At 45.8% G+C, this 21,912-nt stretch overlaps 3 protein-coding genes across 4 annotated transcripts; 1 reads left to right on the forward strand and 2 right to left on the reverse strand.

Annotated features, from left to right (window-relative positions):
- Positions 1 to 4,347: 4,347 nt before the first annotated feature.
- On the reverse strand, positions 4,348 to 7,829 carry LOC109750249 (peroxidase 2-like). The gene has a single exon (XM_040404600.2). It carries the CDS (start codon positions 6,723 to 6,725, stop codon positions 5,760 to 5,762), a length of 966 nt encoding a protein of 321 aa, XP_040260534.1. The 5' UTR covers positions 6,726 to 7,829; the 3' UTR covers positions 4,348 to 5,759.
- Positions 7,830 to 10,720: 2,891 nt separating this feature from the next.
- LOC141043084 (uncharacterized) lies at positions 10,721 to 11,910 on the reverse strand. Its single transcript, XM_073512002.1, has 2 exons — positions 11,680 to 11,910; positions 10,721 to 11,596 (listed from the first exon to the last, which is right to left on the reverse strand). Exons 1-2 carry the CDS (start codon positions 11,908 to 11,910, stop codon positions 10,721 to 10,723), a joined length of 1,107 nt encoding a protein of 368 aa, XP_073368103.1.
- A 4,608-nt stretch (positions 11,911 to 16,518) lies between these two features.
- LOC109750240 (uncharacterized) lies at positions 16,519 to 21,791 on the forward strand. Of its 2 annotated transcripts, none has more exons than XM_020309201.4 (14): positions 16,519 to 16,975; positions 17,064 to 17,309; positions 17,409 to 18,087; positions 18,419 to 18,503; positions 18,603 to 18,692; positions 18,824 to 18,897; positions 19,334 to 19,418; positions 19,490 to 19,579; positions 19,663 to 19,793; positions 20,257 to 20,338; positions 20,422 to 20,469; positions 20,734 to 20,806; positions 20,884 to 20,987; positions 21,356 to 21,791. In XM_020309201.4, the coding sequence occupies exons 2-14, from the start codon at positions 17,123 to 17,125 to the stop codon at positions 21,485 to 21,487; spliced, it is 1,860 nt and encodes a 619-aa protein (XP_020164790.1). In that variant the 5' UTR covers positions 16,519 to 16,975; positions 17,064 to 17,122; the 3' UTR covers positions 21,488 to 21,791. The 2 variants fall into 2 exon arrangements, with proteins under 2 accessions (XP_020164790.1, XP_020164789.1); XM_020309200.4 differs by having other exon boundaries at positions 16,565 to 16,975; positions 17,061 to 17,309.
- Positions 21,792 to 21,912: the final 121 nt, after the last annotated feature.

Consider the following 21,912-nt stretch of genomic DNA (forward strand, 5'->3'; position numbering starts at 1 on the left):
GGAATTTCACCAAACATATTATAATCTTCTGACATGTCTGTCTTGTCCTCCACTCCCACGATGTTTCTTTTTCCTGAAAGAACAATGTGGCGCTTTGGATCATCGCATGATGTACTGATCGTTTTCTTATCTTTCCGTTTCCTCGGTTTGCTACTCATGTCCTTCAAATAAAAAACCTGAGCGACATCTTTGGCAAGGACGAATGGTTCGTCAAGGTAACCAAGATTGTTGAAATCCACCATTGTCATTCCGTATTGCTCGTCCACCTTTACCCCACCTCCTGTTAGCTTGAACCATTTGCACCGGAACAAAGGGACCTTAAAGGAGGGTCCATAGTCAAGTTCTCATATCTCCTCTATGTAACCATAATATGTGACCTTTTGCCCATTCTCGGTTGCTGCATCAAAGCGGACACCACTGTTTTGGTTGGTGCTCTTTTTATCTTGGGCGATGGTGTAAAATGTATTCCCATTTATCTCGTACCCTTGGAAAGTCGTTATAGTCGAAGATGGTTTCTTGGCCAACATGTACAGCTGATCTCCAACATCATTGTCATTCATTAAATGTTTTCGCAACCAACTGCCGAAAGTCTCCATGTGGGCCTTTCTAATCCAGGATTCAGGCTTCCCCGGGTTGTCCGAGCGTAAAATATTCTTGTGTTGCTCGAAGTACGGAGCCACCAAGCTGGAATTTTGCAGAACTGTGTGGTGTGCTTCAGTCATAGAATGACCGTCCATACATATCGTGGATTCCCTTCCGATCTTGCCTTTTCCACTTAGTCTCCCCTCGTGCCACGATTGAGGAATACCAATCGGCTTAAGGTCAGGAACATAGTCAATACAGAACTCAATTACCTCCTCATTTCCATAGCCCTTGACGATGCTTCCTTCTGGCCTAGCACGGTTACGAACATATTTCTTTAATACTCCCATGAACCTCTCAAAGGGGAACATATTGTGTAGAAATACAGAACCGAGAATGGAAATCTCTTCGACTAGGTGGACCAGGAGGTGCGTCATAATATCGAAGAAGGATGGTGGGAACACCAACTCGAAACTGACAAGGCATTGGACCACATCGTTCTGTAACCGTGGTAGATCTTCTGGATTGATTACCTTCTGAGAGATTGCATTGAGGAATGCACATAGCTTCACAATGGCTACTCGAACATTTTCCGGTAGGAGCACCCTCAAAGCAATCGGAAGCAATTGCGTCATAATCACGTGGCAGTCGTGAGACTTCAGGTTTTGGAACTTTTTCTCCGCCATGTTTATTATTCCCTTTATATTCGACGAGAAGCCAGACGGGACCTTCATACTGCTCAGGCATTCAAAAAAAATGACCTTCTCTTCTTTGGTAAGAGCGTAGCTGGCACGACCTTGAAACCATTCCGGATGCCGGTCATCTGGGTCTTTCAAAAGTTGCTGGTCCTGCCGTGCTTCCTTTGTATCATTTGTCTTCCCATACACGCCCAAGAAGCTTAGCAGGTTCACACAAATATTCTTCGTAACATGCATCACGTCGATTGCAGAGCGGACATCTAGGACTTTCCAATATTCTAGCTCCCAAAATATAGATTTCTTCTTCCACATGGGTGCGTGCCCGTCAACTCCCCGCGGAACTGATTGTCTGCCAGGACCCTTTCCAAAGATGACTTTCAAATCCTTGACCATATCAAATATCTCAGCACCAGTACGTTCCGCAGGCTTCGGCCGGTGATCTGCCTTGCCGTTGAAATGCTTGCCTTTCTTTCTTACGTTATGATTTCGGGGAAGAAATCGACGATGACCCAGGTACACGTTCTTCTTACAATTAACCAAACGTACACTTTCAGTCTGATGTAAGCAGTGCGTGCATGCATTGTATCCCTTATTTGTCTGTCCCGAAAGGTTACTGAGAGCAGGCCAATCGTTGTTGGTTACAAAAAGCAACGCTCGTAGGTCAAATTCCTCTCCTTTGTGCTCATCCCAGACACGTGCACCAGGTCTGGCCCACAACTGTAAAAGTTCTTCAACTAATGGCCTTAGGTACACATCGATGTCGTTGCCGGGTTGCTTAGGGCCTTGGATGAGAATTGGCATCATAATGAACTTCCGCTTCATGCACAACCAAGGAGGAAGGTTGTAGATGCATAGAGTCATGGGCCAGGTGCTATGGCTGGAGCTCTGCTCGCCAAAAGGATTCATGCCATCAGTACTTAGACCAAATCTTATGTTCCTTGCGTCAGCTGCAAAATCTTTGAACACTCTGTCGATCTTTCTCCATTGTGTTCCATCAGCGGGGTGTCTCAACTCCCCGTCGGACTTACGGTCCTCTTTGTGCCATCGCAACGACTTGGCATGCTTTTTGTTCATGAACAGATGTTTCAACCGTGGTATTATAGGAGCATACCACATCACCTTGGCGGGAACCCTCTTCCTGGGTTTCTCGCCCTCAACATCGTCACCAGGGTCATCGCCTCTGATCTTATAACGCAATGCAGTGCATACAGGGCATTCATTCAAATTCTCGTATTCACCGCGGTAGAGGATGCAGTCGTTAATGCATGCATGTATCTTCAGAACCTCTAAACCTAGAGGGCAGACAACCTTTTTGCTTCGTACGTACTGGCGGGCAACTCGTTATTCTTCGGAAACATATTCTTCAACATTTTCAGCAAATTTTCAAATGATGAGTCACCTACACCTTTCTGTGCCTTCCATTTTAGCAAATCCAGTGTGCAGCCCAGCTTTTTCAGACTATTATCGCATCCTGGATACAATGACTTTTTGTGATCCTCTAACATGCGATCCAAATTCTCCCTCTCCTTGTCAGTTTCGCAGCGTCTCCGTGCATCAGCAATGGTCCGACCAAGATCATCAGCGGGCTCATCATGTGCCTCTTCTTCACCTTCACCTAACCCTTCCCCACCTTCAGCATCATCCTCCATGAAAGTATCACCGAAATGATCATGATAGTTGTCATCGATATCATCCCCTTCTTCATCTTCTTCCATTCTAACCCCTCTTTCTCCATGCTTGGTCCAACAATTATAGCTTGGCATGAAACCGTGCCGAAGCAGGTGCATGTGAACGTCTCTTGAGGAGGAGTAACCCTTCTGATTCTTACAGACAGCACATGGACAAATAATAAAACCTTGCTGCTTGTTCGCATTTGCCACTACGAGGAAATCTTTCAAACCCGTAGTGAACTCGCCGGAGACTCGAGGACCGTACATCCATTGCCGATTCATCTGCATTATTATTATATAAAGTATATAATTAACCATCATGCATTTGTTAAACTAACTAGCTAGAAATAATACAAATTAAACAATGAACTACACACATGCATATTTTATCAATGACACATGAAAGGTTCAAGTTGCTAACCGCGATCGCGGAGGAAAAATAAATGAGAAAGCTCAAGTGTGGCTCGGACACTTCATATCATGTTTGTTTCAGGCTCTCGGGCATTTCATCAAACACCTTGTGTGCATAGGAGGAACCAAAAGCAAACCCACCCCCCCTTCTGAAAATTGTGAAGTGAGCTGAGTGAAGTGAAGTGAGCTGAGTCCTATATATAGGGATGGGCCTTTAGTCCCGGTTGGCCTGGCCAACCGCAACTAAAGGCCTTCGGGGACCTTTAGTCGCGGTTGGCCAGGCCAACCGGAACTAAAGCCCCTCCCGTCCGCCAGCTGGATGGGCCTTTAGTCCCGGTTGGCCTGGCCAACCGCGACTAAAGGCCTTCGGGGACCTTTAGTCCCGGTTGGCCAGGCCAACCGGGACTAAAGCCCCTCCCGTCCGCCAGCTGTCGACCGAGCGCGCTGGGCCCAGATAGTTGGTCGCGGGTCTCCTCCCGAACCGCGACTAAAGACCCCTTTGGTCGCGGTCCGATTGTTTTGGGGACTAATGGGGGCGTATGGAAGCCTCTTTTTCTACCAGTGACATGTTATGTTAAGATTTTGTACATGGTAGGAAAAAAGAACCATGTGTTAATTTTGTGACTAATTAATTGATTGCTATCGAGCTATGTTGCCATCTTTTCATTTGCATTTTTAACTTTGGTTGATGCGTGTAATTACTGTTTGTATGTGTCAATTTCCTGCAAAAAAAAGTAAAATGAACTTGGTTTGGAAACCATGGACTAGCATTTTTCTGATGGGTAGGTATAGTTCTTTACATAAATAGAAGGTTTACCTTTTCAGTGAGTAGTAAGTTGGGATAGAGAACATAGTGCTTAAAAAGGTAAAGCTTTATATCACAGAAAACAATCAGTACATTTGACATCGGAAGGACACATTTTGGTATCACATGATAAAGTTTCCTAAAAAATATCACATGATAAACTTGATTTTGCCGTGGTTTTGCTGATCTATATCATTCTTGTACGACTGTTTGCCGGTTTGGTATACCAGTGATGAAATAGTAAAGAGCTTGTGCGAACTCTCAAAGGCGGTCTTGTGGTGGTTTAGAACCGGTGTATGTGAATATTGGATCGTTAGTGCGTGGACGCTGTAGATATAGATACATGTGTGGTGGTATGATATCTGAAAACTTATCATATATTTTTGCTAGCATTTTAGTTTGCCTTGTGAATTCCTTTGGCTGAGAGGCCGCCGTTTTGGTGTGTCATCTTTTTTCTTTTGAGGGCCCATGCTAGTGTTGAGTATAGGCTTCTTTTCACGACATCAAAAGCTTGGTAGTTATGGTCATTGATGATCACGTTGTAGTTGCTGCAAATGTAGGGCAGGGCTGCTTGGGCGGCATTTTCTTCTACCATGTTCATGTGTATGGACGAGTCTTTTTTTTTCTTTTTGAGCAAAATGGATGGGTCTGTATAATTGGATCGAATGTGTAAATGTTTATTCCCGCCCTTCTAGAGATGATAGCATGATGTTCTTCAGGATCATATAATGTCTGAGCCCAGGATCATGATAGTATAATTGGGTCTATATAATGTCTGAGCCCAGGATCATATGCTCCTGATGAACAGTAAATTCAAAACAATAGCAAAAGAAAAAACTGAAATTTTTGGCATCAGAGATGCCAGGATGCGTGAAATTTTTTGTGGTGTTTGGACATCCGAGGAGGTCGTGGCAGAAGAACAAAATCAGGTTTAAGCAGTGCATTTTTTTAAAGTTTCTTTGAGCACCATTTTTTTTTTGCCACAACCTCCTCAAATCTCCAAACACCACGAAAATTTGCACTCACATTGTGCACCCAAACATCTTGGATACCAACAAGGTTTAGATAATTTTGACTTTATTTTTCCTATTTTTTTTCTGATTTTAATGTTCATGGGCAGGAGCGGCTGAGCCCAGGCTCCGAATCACTCTAACCAGGTCTATATAATTGGATTGAATGTGTACATGCTTATTCCTGTTCTGAAATCAGAGGCACAAATACTTGCTTCCTTTCTGTCACTTTGTTAATAGGTTATTTCAAATAGGTATTGAACTATGCACGTTTTGACAAAGGCAATGGCGCGAAAAGTTTCAAAAAAAAGGTATGCAGTTCCATGACATTTCATTCTGTAGCAGTGATCTTACACAAGATTTGATTGAATGGTGGTAAAGTGATATGAATATATGTTTATTGAAAACAAGTCAGCTGGCATGAAAAGAATGGGTTCGCGACAATCACATGTAGTAAAGAAAAAAAGAACATTTACATTTGTTTCCAAAGAGAATAGAAGGAACCCTTTACAGTTAGAATGAATTAAAAGAATGATTTACACAAGGACAATGAGTTCACAACTCATAATGTCAATCTCATTCATCAATAGGGTTTTTTGTTCACCCTCCGACAGTTGTTCCTAATCTCCCCGGCCCTTCCGGTCAACGGGCTTATGTTCCCCATTTTGACCATCGAGGCCGCGAAATTCTTGAAGAAGTCCTTCTGGCTACCAGAAAACCTGTGAACGATCGGCGCGGTGGTCGCGGCGGCGACAGGGTCGGACAACATTACCTGGTCCGAAGGGAGAGGGGCGCGGCCGTGCAAGAGGTTGCCATAGTACTTGTTGTCGAAGACGTCTGGGGTGACTGTGTCGAGGTTCACCAGTGTTTCCCCGTCCTGCCCGGCACTGCAGTTCTGCTGTGTGAATTGGCATTGCGCCCGCCCAAAGGTGTGCGCTCCCTGGAGGGCGACAAGATCAGTGTCGTCGAGGGCCAAGTTTCTGAACTTCTCCTGGAGCGTCTGCAGAGAGTCGAAGGGGCTTGGGAGATTGTTGGCGCTCTCAACATTGGTGGTCGTGCCATCACGGCGGCCCAACGGCACACTCCAGCGAGGCCCTCCAGCCAGCTCAACTGAGATCTCGGAGGCAAGTGCGAGGATGTCGGCACAGGACACGATGCCAGGGCACGCATTCTCCAGCGCATGCTTGATGCTGTCGACCACATCAAACCCGTGCGCTGACCGGTCGTTGGCAGGGACCTCCTTCTCGGTCTGGATCGCCGGGAGGTCGTTGTCCAGCAAAAGCGAGCCGTCACAGCCCTGAACAAAGCAATCATGGAAGTGAAGGCGGATGAGGCTGGCTGGGATGCGCGGGTCGGCAACGCGGGCGTTTTGGATGACACGCCGGACAATGTCGCGTGCACTAGGGCACGAGTCGTCGTAGAAGGACGAGCTCAACCCGGCGCTGGCACCGCCATAACCATGGGCTCCGTGGCTCAGCGCTAGGACCAGTGCTGCCGTGAGCAAGAGGCTGCAGCGAGCAGCCAACGAAAAGCAAGGGGAAGCGGCCATGTGCACTACTGCACGTTCAGAAGGAGAAGGCTAGAATTAAGCTGCTGAATTTGCCACCGATGGATGGATTGGCAAGCTAGCTGCTAGAAGAAAATGAAGGAATATGGCAGAGATGGATGTGAGGGAAACCGGAACGGTATGGAAGCTATATATAGTCTGGCCATTGTGCAGGGTGTTGAACTTGTTGGTAAGATTTTGTGGAAGCGTGTTTGACATGTTCCACATGCCGTTGTCAACTTGAGTATTAGCACTGCCGTACCACCTGCCGCAGCTTTCATTTGCTGCACGAGGCTGCTGACATTATTTATTCGTATATGATTAGCGCGAAAGTTGGAAGAGTTCGTCCTGATGATCCTCTAAGAGAAGAGGTCACCTCACGAAATATTGTGTTGTATATGTTGCGTGTGGATTGCGTCAGACAAAGTTCAGTTTTCGTTATTCAACATGCGATATGTCGTGGCTTTGCATGTACTCAGTTGCCACTTGCCAGGAATGGGCCGAGAGACCGGATCAGCAACACCGTGTGATCCTTACATTTGTTCTATTCTTCTCCCATTTCTTTATTTTCTTTACACAACGGCAGACTTTTTGCTTCTATTTTATACACGGGAAGTCTTCAACAAGCAGCACTTTTGGTTTAGAATACTACTAGCCATTCCACGGAAACTCTTTTCAAGATTTTTTATATGGCGGGAAAAAAAAACCATGTGCCAATTTTGTGACTAATTAATTGGTTGTTTTCTAACACCATAACACAGCCATGCCACGAGCCTGATCTGGTTGATGTGCATCCTATATCCTATATTCTTACAAAAATTATGCCTATTACAAGCAAAAAAAATAAAATAACATGCAGCCTTTCACCTCACCAAGTATGCCATGCCAGCATCCAATAGCATTATTTTTGAGACATGCACCACATTCACTACTTCTAATTCTTACAACATGCATTCTCCTACTTCACCAGCTCATGAATGTCATACATGTCTGTCACATCATAATTATTCACATGCTTATCCACGTTATGCCTCTTAGACAAACTCATAGCATGTCATCTTATTCATGTGGCATGAAATTTTACTGAAATTAGTGGTAGATATTGATAGTTAGGGTGGACTAAAAAGTGAAAATATGAATTGAAGAAGGCAGTGTGTGCATACAAGTATTGATTGGTGTGTCGTATACTCTTCTAAAATATATTTTCTTGAAAAACTCTACAATGGTACAGGAGTTTTTGTAGATACGTTTATGAAAATTTTAAAAAATACTAAATATTAATCTGGTAGTCTGACTTTGATTTTTTCCATTGAAAAATCAAATCTAATTTATTTCAAAATTTCTCAAACCTTAAGTTGCCAACTTAACAAAATAAACGTTAAGATGCAGTAATAAATGCATAAACGTTAAGATGCAGTAATAAATGTTGATGTGTATGGATGGGTCTTTTTTTTAGCAAAATGGATGGGTCTGTATAACTAGATTGAATGTGTACATGCTTATCCTATATCCTATATATTCCTATATACTTGAACCCCACTAACTCAATTATCTTGACATGCAACTATGCCAACTCATCACGCATGCATCACAAATTTAATTCTCTCAACATACAACTATGCCAACTCACTATACCATTGTGCATGAGAAAAGACCCACCTTAAAATAGGTATATAGGAGTTTCTAAAAAAAGGTATATGGGATATTTTTCTACAACTATATAATAATCAAGTATATTAAATTATATGTGCTTGAGTTTCAGTTCTCATATTGTTAGTCAGAACACTAAAGTTCTATACCGTCAAATCTCATAGAAATCACCGCATCCAATTCCCGCTGCAACGTGCAGGTATATCTCTAGTTCCTCAAATATTCAATTTTATGCCCGAGTTCATCTGATCTCGGTGAACAGTAAAATCAAAACAAACACTAGAAAAAATCAAGAAATTCTGAATTATTTTTGCATGGAAGATGTTTGAGTGCGTGATGTCCGTGCCAATTTTCAGCGCGTTTGGACATTTGAGTAGCTCTCAAATCACGACTTGCGCTGTCCCCTCCCCCTCCAACATAGCTTCTTGCCGCACTTCCTCAAGAACGGGCCTGATTCCCCCTACAACCTTGCGCCTTCTTCTCATAGGTTCCCTCCTTGACCCCGTCATGTCTCCCAACTCGATCCTCAATGAGATCTCATGCCCTCTCCTTTAGGTCCGCCACCAGTGGCAGCAAGTTGTCGTCGTTCCGTTCCGTCTATCGCCGGATCACCACACCACTCCTCTTAGCCCTAGCCATGATCATGCCCAATCGACGCTTGAGATCCTCCACATCCAGGAGAGGGCACACCGGTTGTGCCTTCACACCCCGCATAAGGCGCCCTTGCCGGAGAGTCGCTCTTCATCGGTGGTGGCCCCACCTTGCCAAGCCCAACTCCGCCACCATGGGCTGTCACCCTAATCGCCTCCTCCGGAAATTTTAGTGGCTAAATAAAAAAATTGAACTAGCGAAAAATGGTGTGGCGAAGCATGCATGTCCCTCTAGTCCCAATTTCCATATCCCCCTCCGCCGATGTAGCAATGCAGGTGGGAATATAGTATAAAAAGAACTCTAAAAGTTCAACACTAGTGCATAAACCAAAGCCAATATATAGATCTAGCCCTCGTATCATGACGGACTCGTTACATGAGGCAAAAAAGCTTCAGTAGTTGATGAGATACTTTTCCCATACAAAAGGGAAGACACACAATGATAATGTTTTGTCAATTCCAAGGAACTGAAAATAATACTGTAGTAGGGAGGAAACAATTATAAAACACTCAAATTCACGGAACTAGTAGATGGGAATCAGCTCAAGATTGAGGAAAGAGCACCAACCAAACTGCTGGTTCAGGCTTCAGGGCAAGCAAGCTCGGATGGTGGAGTAAATAGCATAAAACTACCACTTTTCGTGTTAGGGTTCCAAAAAACTACCGAAAATTTGTTTGTGACTGATAACTACCACTTTTGGCATCGACTGTTTCAAAAAACCCAAAACGCCCGTTGCTAAGAAACTAAACCAGTTTATGACAGGTCGGGCCCGCACCTAAATGAACCGTCAGTTCGACCATTTGTTTGACCGTTAGCTGACATGTGGGCCCACATGACAGTGTCTCTTCCTCATTTAAAAGCACTTGGGTCCCTGTAAATGTTTCAAAAACGCAATCGAGTCCCTGTAATCTTTTGAAAAAAAGCAATCGAGTCCCTATATCCGGCAAGTCAATCCCGCCGGCCATCCCCGCCTCGATTCCGCCGGCCATCTCCATACCAGGTCGCCGCCGCACGCCATGGCGCTGCCTGGAAACGATGCAGCGAGCCATGGGTCGCCGCCAACCTCTTCCTCTCCCACGGGGCCGGCGAGATCCGGCACAGGCAGCGCCGCCGCGCGCTGCTCCCTCCTCACCCGCTCCAGCCCTCCACCACCGTGCGGGAGGTCGTGCTCCGGCCAGAGAGGCACCGCCGCCGTTCGGGAGGCCAAAGAGGCACCGCCGCTGTTCGGGAGGCCGTGCTCCGGGTAGAGCGGCGCCGCCGCGCGCTGCTCCCTCCTCACCCGCTCCGGCCCTCCACCGGCGTCCGGGAGGCCGTGCTCCGGCCAGAGGGGAACCGCCGCGTGCCATGGAGGGATGACCGGGGGGAAGGGAAGATGGGACGGGGGAGGAGGAGGCCGGTGCATATCCGGTGTGTTCGAGCTGCCATGGCTCGTGCGGGGAGAGAAACGGGAGGAGAGGAGGAGAAGAAAGAGAAGAGGAAGGAAGAGATAACTGACATGTGGGCCCCGCATGCCAGTTAACAGTCAAACAAACGGTTCGGTTAGATGCGGGCCCGAGCTGTCATAAACCGGTTTATTTTCTTAGCAACAGGCAATTTGGGTTTTTTGAGACAGCCGACGCCGGTTTTGGTAGTTATTAGTCACAAACAAATTTCTGATAGTTTTTTAAAACCCTAACACAAAAAGTGGTAGTTTTATGCTATTCACTCCGGTACATGAAAGGCCATGGAAGCTGGTACATGTACGCTGGCGCGTAGTACTTGTTCCCATCGTGAAGGCGCTCCGACTCCATGGTGGCGAGGTCGACGGAGACGAGCCCCACGCCTTTCTCCGTGCACAACACGACGGAGCCCTCCCCCACCGAGACAACCTTCTTCGGCATGTTGAGCTTCAACCAACCGTGACCTTGAACCTCGCCGATCAACTGCGGCAGTGGGACACTGTTCTCCAGCACCCATTCATGTCTGCCTTGCATGAGGACGAAAACGTTGAGATCTCTATGGTCCAGGCGGGCAATGCTCACCTTGCCGCCACCACAGCCTACGAACTCAAGCCCATAGCAGAAATACATGTCGTCCGGGAACAAGGAGCAGGAGAACTGCGCCGTGTCCTTGTCGAGGGTGATGATTTCCGTGCGCAAGGTCGTCCAGTAGACAGAATTCCCGACATGCCTCGCCAAGCATAACTCTGTCATGGGCTTCACGCGGCGGTCTGCCGCGACCGGCGCCATGGTCCAGCAGCCGCCGTCGCGGCCTGTGCCGGAGGAGAACACGCAGGCCCTGGCAACGACGTTCAGTCCGAGCGCGATCATTATCCTGAAATTTGACAGGCTGATGCGCTGGCCAGCCGCCTCGTCAGCGGCGGCGCCGTCGAGCAGGAAGGCGCCGCGGTAGAGGCGGCCGCGAAGGCTCGCCGGGGGAGGGACCACCCTGTAGCGCCGCGTCGTGGGGTCGCAGACGACGAGGTCGCGGAAGCGACGCGACGCGCACTTGTTCAGGACGAGGAGGCCGCCTCGACTGTCGGCGATGTGCCACGAGCCGCCGTCGCAGCCCGGGAGGAAGTCGAGCGACAGGCGCTCAGGCCGCAGGCCGACGGCGTCCGCCAACAACGGCGAGGGGAAGAAGACGGGTTGCAGACGGGCCGGCACGCCCCGTGCACAGGCTCGTCGACGCGGTAGTGTCCGGCGACGAGAGGGGGCGCGCGGAGAGACCGCAGGCGGCCGAGGAAGGCGCCGTCAGCGATGATGCGGCGCCAGCGCTTGCACGCACACGCGGCGCGGACGAGGCTGCGAGGACAGAGGAGGCGCAGGAACACTAGCTCGAGCAGCTCGTCGGGGATGTCGTGCTCGATCGCCGGCGGCGGCGCCGAGATCTCGCTGCGATCTCCCATGTGGCCACCGGAAACCCAAGGCCTCGTCTTCGTGGTGCGATGTTCTTCCGGCGGCGGAGGAACGCCTTTCGAGGGTTAGGAACGCCTTTGAGGTTCTTCTTCTGCTTGGGCAGGCCTCACGATGGGCTTCTCGGCCGGGGAAGACTAGTATAGAAAAACGGAAGATACTGGGCCGTTGGATCAGCCATATACGCCACAGATTCAAGAGGATGGATCTGTACCCTTAACTACACAACTCTGTATTCTAAAAAAAAAACTACACAACTCTGTGAGCGGAGGTAGGGTTTCTCGCCCCGCCACCGTCGTCATATGAGAAACTAGAACATGAAGGCGCGCTTTGCCGCGCCCGCCCTCGACAACAAATAATTGAACTATTTAGAAAAAAACTCAAAGAGTACAATCAACTGAGAAAAATTGAACAACTTGGATTAGTCCACATATATATGTTTCCAAGATAGCAGTTCTAAGCTTTAACATTTTATATAGTTAAATAGACAAACATATCATAAGCGGTGGTTGGTAACGGTGAATCCCAGTGATACACTAAGACCATGACAAATCATAATCTCAACTGCGGCACAGATTGGACAATTAAGTTGCATTCTGTTACGCAGAATGTGGACGTTTGGATGTGAGTCCGTCAGCAAGTAAACAAATTAGCTCCACTGGAAAACAATGTTGAGTTAATGGATCTGAGAATGTAGACATTTGGATCTGAGTCCGTCAGCAAGTAAACTTTAATGACATTCTTAGCTCCAAACAGAAAGCAACATCACAGTGCTAAGTAATGCAGGCATCTACATGGCCCTCATTATCGAGCAAACGGCTTCATCTTCAGCAATATCCTGAAGACCTGAACTACTTGTCAAAAATAGAATTTACGTCTCAGAAGCTTAAAAACGGCAGATCAGGCCATAAATACTTAATACACAACACTTCAGTCAAGCTTTCTTAACCAAATTAAGAGCCTGTTTGGGACTGCTCTGCTCTTTGAAATTCAGCTCTACTCCGAAAAGCATAAGCCAAACGGGGTAACTCCACGATATGCCGCTCCGTAAAAAAAAGTAGAATCTGGGATACAACTCCCAGATTTTTATGAAGCTCTTCACGGGGTGCTCCAAAAAACTCTAGAAGCTAGAGTTGGGGGAAAATTACCCACCACTACCATCAGTAAGTGGATACCCGTCGTTTCTTCCCCTTGAACCAATCAAATGGATCATTTTCACCAAATTTCCCATTCTTGAAGCTGGAGCTGCATGAAAGCCAAACTTTCTCTTCGGTGGTGCTACAACTCCTGTATAAAACTGCTCCAAAGTGAATTTGGTGGAGTGAAGCTGATTTTGATGAAGCGGAGCAGTCCTAAACAAGCCCTAAGTCCTAAATCTTGAAAAGGAGAAGAATGGTGAGACATGGGAACTAAGCTTGTACTCCACGTAAATGTAATTTGTGCCCGGCAAAAAGAACATCTACTTTCAGGAATTAAGTCTGCACATAGACTCTAAAAAATGGGACAAAACACTTGCAGCAATAAATTGTGAGCATCACCACTTTCACGAGTAATACGTAGAAACTTGAAAAAAAATAGCAAAGGAAACAAACCTTGGTTTAGTCAAAAAGTGTAAACAAAGAGCACTCTGCACGTGAGATCACATTTATCAGAGTCCAATAAAGGATAAAACAACGAAATATTTCTAATAGTAGCACAAATCTAACATTAGCATGATCATGAAAAAAACTGTACGGATGACCACATCAGCAGCACTTACTCATTTCGAAAATCAATTCCAAGATGGTCCAAAATAGGCACAACCTTGCACAAACAGAATAAAAATCTTTGGTCACTTGGACAATTTCATGCAAAATTCCTTCGCCGCTGTGAGGATGAACAGGAGATAGTGGTAACAGGAGGGAGACGGTCGACCTATATATGAGGAGATAATCAGGAGCCGGAAACGGTTTATTCTTTGCACATTCTGAAGGCGTCGTATAGAATGGGAAAGGGCGCGGATATGACTTGGTGTTACAGCTGCAAGGGCATGGAGGCGGCCGCCGGTGGAGGACGTCCAAGGATGGACGCCAGTGGCACGTGCAGCCACCGCGGCCGCCATGAAGGAACGCAGCAGGGAACAAATGGGAAAGAAGGGACCCACCATGGGGGCTGCGGAGGAACAGTACAGGGCGCCGATGTCGAAGTACACCGGCAATATAATCTCGCCGCCGGGACACATGACGACGGCGGCGGCGTAGCTTTGAGAAGGTGAGAAACTCGGGATAGAGCTGACGATTGGACAAACCGCCGAAGGAAGGAATCAGGCTGGGAAAGAAAGAATCGGGTGGTCCTCATGGGCCTTCAACCTCTATGGCCCGATTACCCACGTGAAGCCGAGCTCGTTCCGCGGAGCAGCGGCCCGTGAGACGGTTACTCAAGCGGATCAGAATGGTGTACTTGTTTAATTAGCGCCTGTGGGGAAGTGGGATGATCGAGCAATGATCATGAACGCATATAACAGTGATCCGATGGTGGAGAACGCCAAATCGCTGTGGTGGCTCCTAGCTCGCCCCGTTATACTGTTTCTTAATTTAGGTCCCTTCGCCTTTGGCTGCCATCTTGACGCTGAGAGGTGGGGGACCTCAGTTCTTCAAGACTTGTATATTATTCAACATCGTCTAGTGATCATCATAGTTTTATGAGAATAAATTTCCTCTTGTTCTTTTGGCGGTGCCATGAGGTTAGAGAGTTTTCTGTCATCACAGATCTGATTATTTAGGTACGATGAGTTTGTATTGTTGTGTCCAGCCTTTTTTGTTGGTCTGATTCTTTGTGGAGATAAAAAATTTAATCGACAACATGGTGAAGATATAATAATTCAACGGCCTGTGCACTTCTAGGGGATCATCCCGGCCCAAGTACGTTCATCGATCAAGGCTTCCCATCTGTTTAGGTGGGCGACTCAAGGCGCTTTCAAAAACCATTATTGATAATGTTCATATGGTGAAAGAGCAACAACGTCGTTGCTCCAGTCCAATTACAGCCTCTTTACTGAAGTCTTTGGTGCATTTCTTCGAGCAGAGATAAACGCCGTGAAGGTGTTTTTAGAAAATTTCATTGTAATTCTTAGGCATAAAAGTTACTTTGTATTTTTTTGAATCTCAAGTCCATGAGCATGAATAAAATTACATGTGTTTCTTAAAAAGAGTCAATTAAACCGGTGGTGCTAGAACTTGGCACAAATGGTCACTTTGGTGCTACAACTTTCCGGTGTACATCGAAGTGGTGCAAAAACTTGGCTCAGCTGTGCAAATATAGTGCTTATCCCGTTTGTATACGGAATCTCTGGTGACTAGGGACGTGGGGTCCGCTGTCAGCCGCTGGACCAGGAAGAACGCGCGTGTGGCCTGGTTTTTTCTGAAAACCCCCTGTGAATATTTTTTTTTTCACAAAAGTCTCTGTGGATGTAGCATTTTGCACCTCTAAGCCCAGTTTTAAGCTGGTTAACCACTAAACTGATCAAGTTGTACTGTGTAATATGGATAACAACGGTATATATATTTAGCAAGCACGCATGTGGAGTTAAATGGGCAGCACATATGGCGGCCCATTTTGCACGAGCTATTTTTTAAGATATTTGTAAAATGTAAGTAACAAAATTTATGTTCAAATATTTGTGTGTTATAAATATTATCTAAACAAAGACATTTAGATATATAACCGTCTATTATACAAATGTGGTATAATATTTGCAATGTTTGTATAATTAAAAATATTATAATATTTTCAGTCGTAATTTTAAAATTTTGTATTATTTTTAGTTATACAAACATTTTTACAATTGATAAATACTTTTTTCAATACATGAATGTTTTCGAAATAATACGTGATTTAAAAAAATTTAAGTTATTTTTTGTATGTAAGTAGTTTTAAAAAATATGATAATATTTTTAAAATAATACGTGAATATTTTTATTTAATATACATTTTATATGTCCATATTAACTAACTATTTTATCAATACATGAGTGTATATTTAAATGTTTCTATTTACTAATCATGGTTTGTTTGTATAAAATTTATAACACACAAAAATTTGAACATAATTTTTATTACTTATTGTTTTTAGCACAACATAATTTTCATTACTTACACTTACAAATATCTGCAGCCATTTAAGCTTTAGGTGCATCACTGCTACATACATATAGGTTTGCATCATTGCAGATTCGATACTTGGTCGTTACCTTTTTCCGTTTAATTTTACATGCGGGACCCTCTGGTCGTAGAGGTGAAGAATGCCATGTCAGACCGGGTCCTTTTTGTGAAATATATATACTTCGAGGGGGAAATTTGAAAACATCAGGCCACACACCCCTTCTCCTGGTCTAGTGGCTGACAGCGGCCCCCACGCGCCTAGTCAGCACAGATTTTGTATACAGACTGTATTTGTACGTGGAAGTAAAGTTTTTGCATCATTTCAATGTACACCGCAATTTCTAGCATCAAAGTGACCGCTTACTCAAGTTCTAGCACCACCAACGTAATTGATTCTTCTTAAAAAAAAAAGCTACACAACTATGTGCAAATATGTCCCTTTTCTCCCAACTAATTTGCTTCAGGTCCCTCTCCTTCAAAACGACTGTCCCTGTCGCTCGCTCCCCTGTTCCCCAATCTCTCGTCGACGGTGGCGGCTGCCCAAATACGCAGATCCGGTGCTTCCGTGGTGGACGACGGCTACTCCGACGGCACCTGCTCCCTGCCTCCTCCCACCCTACTCCGGCATCCAGGTCGCTTGGCTCCGTCCCCAGGCCACCCCAACATCGTGTTGCGCATCCTCGTCAGCGAACGCGCCGCCGCCGCCACCGGCCACCCGCCACGGCTCCTCCTCCCTGGTGGCCGCAGGCGCCCCGCCAGCTCAGCTGCACGTCCCTACACCCGGAGGCAAGCTAGCAGTGGTCTAGTCCAGGATTGCTGCTCCCCGTTGCTCCTAGATCCAGCAATAGCTCACCGGAGGCAAGCCGGCGGTGGTGCTCGATCTCCTCGCCTCCTGGGCCTCGCAGGATTAGCAACAAGGTCAGCTCCGTTTCTCCCTCCTCGGCCCATCACATTCATCGGGAAAAAAATGTATAACCGGCCGCAACGCGGGCCCATATTTCAGCAGGCTGACTACTGTACCAGCAAAGCCAGCTGATTCCTTCCCCAATTCCGGCCGCTCGAAAAATGGCGGAGATCGCCGGCGACGAGACCCCGCCGCTACCTTCGTCTTCCGGCGCCGAGGAGTCCTCTCTCCTCTCGTCCCCTCCCTCGCCTACCGCCATCAGCGGGGACGAGCCGCCGCCGCGCACGAGGAAGCCCGGCACGAAGCGCCTCGTCCTCACCGCCTCAGTCCTCCTCTCCTTCCTCGTCGGTACTACCCCTCACCTCCCCAAATCTACCAGAGTTTTAGGGCTTTTTTCTCTTCTCTTCTCCGTATAACCCGCGCGCATCTCGCTTTCTCTCTCCATAGGACTGCCCTTGCTGCTCAAATCCACCGAGATCCACCGGTCGCCGCTGCCCTCCGACGCAATCGCCGACCTGTCCCGCCGCCTCCAGTCGCACCCTCCATCCTTCCCCTGCGGTCTCCACGCGGTGTTCCTCCGCTCCGGCCCTGGCTCCCCCGTCGCCTCCCTTGCCGACCAGCTCGAGCGGGCAATCTCGACCCAGCACCACCTCCTCCCCGCGTCTTCTACTGCTGGGAACATCTCAGTGTCAGTCACCATCCAGTCGGGCGGTGGCTGCACCAGCAGCACGGCTGCTGCTTCGCCTTGGCGATGTGGGTTGTTGACCGCTGCGGACTCGGTCCGTGATGACGAGGTGTTCGATGAATTGCTGCACTCCGCATTGGGTGGTCGTGATGGGGATGGGATGAAGGTTTACACTATTGTCATTGCTGAGGATGATGATGGGAAGGGGACGAGGGTTGTGATCGGAAAGCACCGTCATGCTTGGGTTGTTGGGAAGGTTGATGAGGCCGAGGCTCTGTCACTTATTGGCAACGTGTTCATCAAGTATTTCATGAATGGCGGTATTGAAGAGGGTGAGACAGGCATTGGGAAAGGAGAGTTCATGCCAGTTGGTTCAGATGGGAATGTTGTTCTTTCATTCAGCTTGTTGAATGCTGATCCAAATGATTGGGTCTATGATTGGTAAGAACAGAAACTTTGCATTATGTAATTCAGGTTATTGCTGCATGTCTGCTATGGGTTCAAATATAACTTTGTCCTGTGATGTGATAAATTGTTTAAGTAAAGTACAATGACAGTAATATTACTGAGGAATTATGGGAACATATGTCAGCACTAACTATAGACATCTGTTAGCTCCCTCATTAGAATCAATTACAGTTTATTTGGTTGTAGTTCGCTAGTACTCCCTCCGTTCCATAATTCTTGTCGTGGTTTTAATTCAAATTAGTACATGCTATTATTGCTGCTGCTGTTAGAAACTTTACTTTACACTTAAGCCTCCCACATGCAGGGAGTTCAAAAATATTGGCGAGAGAATCCTTACTCCTGTGGTTGAGGCCCTGCGACCAGTTGCTGATATCAATATAGAGAGTCAGGTGCATATTTTGCCTTGTTTGGGCCAAGCTTGCCTCCTCTATCTCTTCTAAAGGTGTCAATATTAATAAGTACCATACAACTTCTCCTGTTCTTTCCAGGTTCTCTACCACACTCCGAAGTCATCCTATTCTTATTCTGACGATAAATTGGGTGGCAATGTCCTTAGTATGGGAGACATTCCTTTCTTTGTATGTTTCTGACTTACTCTGCATATGAAATCTAGTCTTGCTCATTGCTGCATTATTTGGATAACTGCTTGTTAATGCCTGCTTTTTTAAGTGTCAGCTGTACTAATTTAGCGGTGCAATCAAATTGATAGGTAAACTCAAATGAGTGGCACTTGGATACATCGATCTCAGCTACAGGACGATCAAAAGTTCTTCAGTTTGTGGTGTATGTTTATTTAGATCACATCCGCACCTTTGAACTTTTTCTGTTCTTTACTTTGCAAGGCATGTCATGATATCAACGTTCTTAAACATATTACAGAAAAATACAAGTAGGACAATGCTGGCTTGCTACTCTGAATTTGCTTCATTTTGTGATCATACTCACTTTTCATCTGCCAAACTGCTGGTAGATATATGTGATCCCATTGTCTTTTGATGATGCTCTGTCCCCATTGCTGGATAGTTATTTTTTTTTTCTCTTTCACTAAACAGCACCCTTTACAGAATATGTCGTATTTTAATCCAGTATTCTGGTTTTCCAAGCATACGCAGACATAGGATAATATCTTTAAAGTTTCTGAATACTAAGTGTAATATATATTTTATGAACTTTGTGGATGGTCATTAGTCATCTGAACTGCTTGTTCTATAATGAACAGGTATATTCCATCTGCAAGGGAATGCCCTTTGTATTTGCAGCTTCCAGATGGGGAGCTTTCGAAAACTAATGCATTTATTTCCCCAGTAAGTACTATGCACCTTTCTTGTGCTGTCCAGCTTACCGTTTTTCTTGACAGTGTTATCCTATTATGTAGATGTGGGGAGGTGTTGTTATTTGGAACCCACCAGGCTGTTCAGTTGGTTCAAAGAAGGCGCATGGGACTCGGAGACAAATGTCATCACAGGTGTGTAGGATTCATCATCTTTTGTCTTTGCCTTCTTATATGTTTGCAAGTTCATTGTACGCTGAAGCATTGATGTGCAACAGGAACTTATGGAGACTCTGGAAATCTTCATTGGGCAGCTAAGACAGTTATTTGGTCTAAAACCAAACTATCATGCACAAGGCATGGATGTGGCAACTAAATTCCTAGTTAGTGAAAAGGGGTTTGCGCAATGGTGAGAATATCACCCTGCTTTTTTAATAGGATACCATGACACAAAATCATTTTGTTATGACAGCACGATTTCACAAAATCTGGATTGCATATTTCGTTTATCTGTAGTCACATTGGACTTGAGAACATATTTGGCATCATTATTATCAAATTCTTGTTAAAACAGTTTTCAGATTTCCAAATCATCGGCATTGTAGTATGCATAATATCAGGGAACACATTCATCAAGTTCAGTGCTTGTCTAAATATCATATCTGGAATTATATGATTACTTTGTAATTGGCGTGGGAAAGTCTGTCTATTTTTTATACTTTATAACTACACGGTTCAAGGTCACAGCCGTTCTAAGTTCAGACACTTAGTTTTGGTTAACTGTTGAACCTGTTGATCTCTAAGGTTCTTTACAGGAGTTATCTTCGAAGACTAACAATTATTATTGGTTTCTTGTTTCATAACTCTTACAGGGAATTGGATTTACTATACAGACATCATGCATGTTCCAACCTTTTGTCATGTGTCGCCACCTTGGAATCTCTTTCCAGCTTGGTACTACATCAGAATTTCTGAATGAGATAATATAAATTGTTGTTCTTCACACAGATACTCATGAATGTTGTTTGTGTTGGTAGGTCCAGTCGCTCCCAAGAATGATTGTTATGGATGAAATTGGGAGGCAGGTTTGTTCCTCTACCACTCTTGCTGAATGGATAGTTCACGGTCATCTGTTGCAGTACTTCTTTATTTATTTTTCCGCTACTGTTTTTGACTCTGAGTAAGCAGCAGAATATTCAGAGAAAACTCCACATGCCTCATGACCCTGAACATTCATGGAATCCATTGTTATTATCTCTAGTCCTTTACTTGGTTGTAGTATAAAATCACATCATAAGTTCATAGTGAGGTCAGGTTTTTTCTGATGTTTGACAAGTAATGTTTTCCAGGTAGAGCTTTCGCTTGAAGCCGCAAGCTTAGCTCAAAGGAACGCCACACTTGGAATAGGTGACTCTTCTGCAGGCAAGTTTGGCACACATTTTATTGCACATGTTAGGTGGAGACTGTGAAGGTTTTATTAACATTATGCTGTTCTGCAGTGTCTGCAACGAGAGCGAGGGCTTTGGCCGAGGACGCATTTTTCCATCCGTCCATTATGTCAATCAGTTATGCTTCCGTGGAGCACTACTTCGCCATTTACATGGTCAGTATTCACTGAATTATAGACCTCACTTAAGTTTACATTTGGCAGGTTGGTAGTACTTTGGAATTGTTTGTCCTAAACAAAAAAAATAAAAATAAACTAGAGCGTTATCGCTCAATTCTTCAACCTTGGATTTTGAAGCAAGGCTGTAGCATTGTAGTCAGCAGCCGTAGCCACCTCCTCTTATGTGAGTTGTGTAAATGTTGAACGAAAGCTGTCTCATGTTCCTTCAACAGTTCCACCTTTGAAGCGTTGTCTAATAATACAGGAGTAGTATAGATTTAACCATGAATGGAGCGTCGTTGAAGACTTGAAGCCCACACAAGCTGCCCTGTAAACTGACATGTTTTTCAAAAATGTTTTTGCAGCCATTCTTTGCGCCAGTGTGTTTGCATGTGCTGCTGGCGGCGATCAAAGAGCTGAAACGGTACAAGGTGGAGCGGGCCAAGTACTCGGCGTTCCTCCTCGCTTCCCAGTCCCGGGCGACGACTTCCTCCTGATCGATCCATCCATCCATCAAACAATCCATCATCGGTGACAGGCTGCAAAGCATTGCTGACTGCTCCGCGCTTGGCATCGTCATCCATCGTCCCACGGAGTCTGACAGGTGACCGAAGGCAGTAGATAATGATGATCTGTAGTGGCATCCTAGGCAGACGAGTAGGGCTTGCGCGCATGTAAATCTGTATAACTTGCAAGTATACGGTGGATTTTGCTTGCTTATAGTCCGGGCTGAGGACCCACATTTTTGTTCGTAAAAGAAGACTTGCCCTCTCACATGAAGAAATCCGTGTCAATTTCCAAGTTCGCCGTTTTTTTCCCCTTTTGGTTGAATCAATCATCTCTACTGAAAAGAAACTGGCGCTTTTGTTTCGCCGAAAATGGTAAGGCATCTTCGTTAGGGAAAAAAAAGAAAGGAAAATGG

The sequence above is a fragment of the Aegilops tauschii genome, chromosome 3 (assembly GCF_002575655.3).
Source record: "Aegilops tauschii subsp. strangulata cultivar AL8/78 chromosome 3, Aet v6.0, whole genome shotgun sequence".
NCBI classification, from domain to species: domain Eukaryota; kingdom Viridiplantae; phylum Streptophyta; class Magnoliopsida; order Poales; family Poaceae; genus Aegilops; species Aegilops tauschii.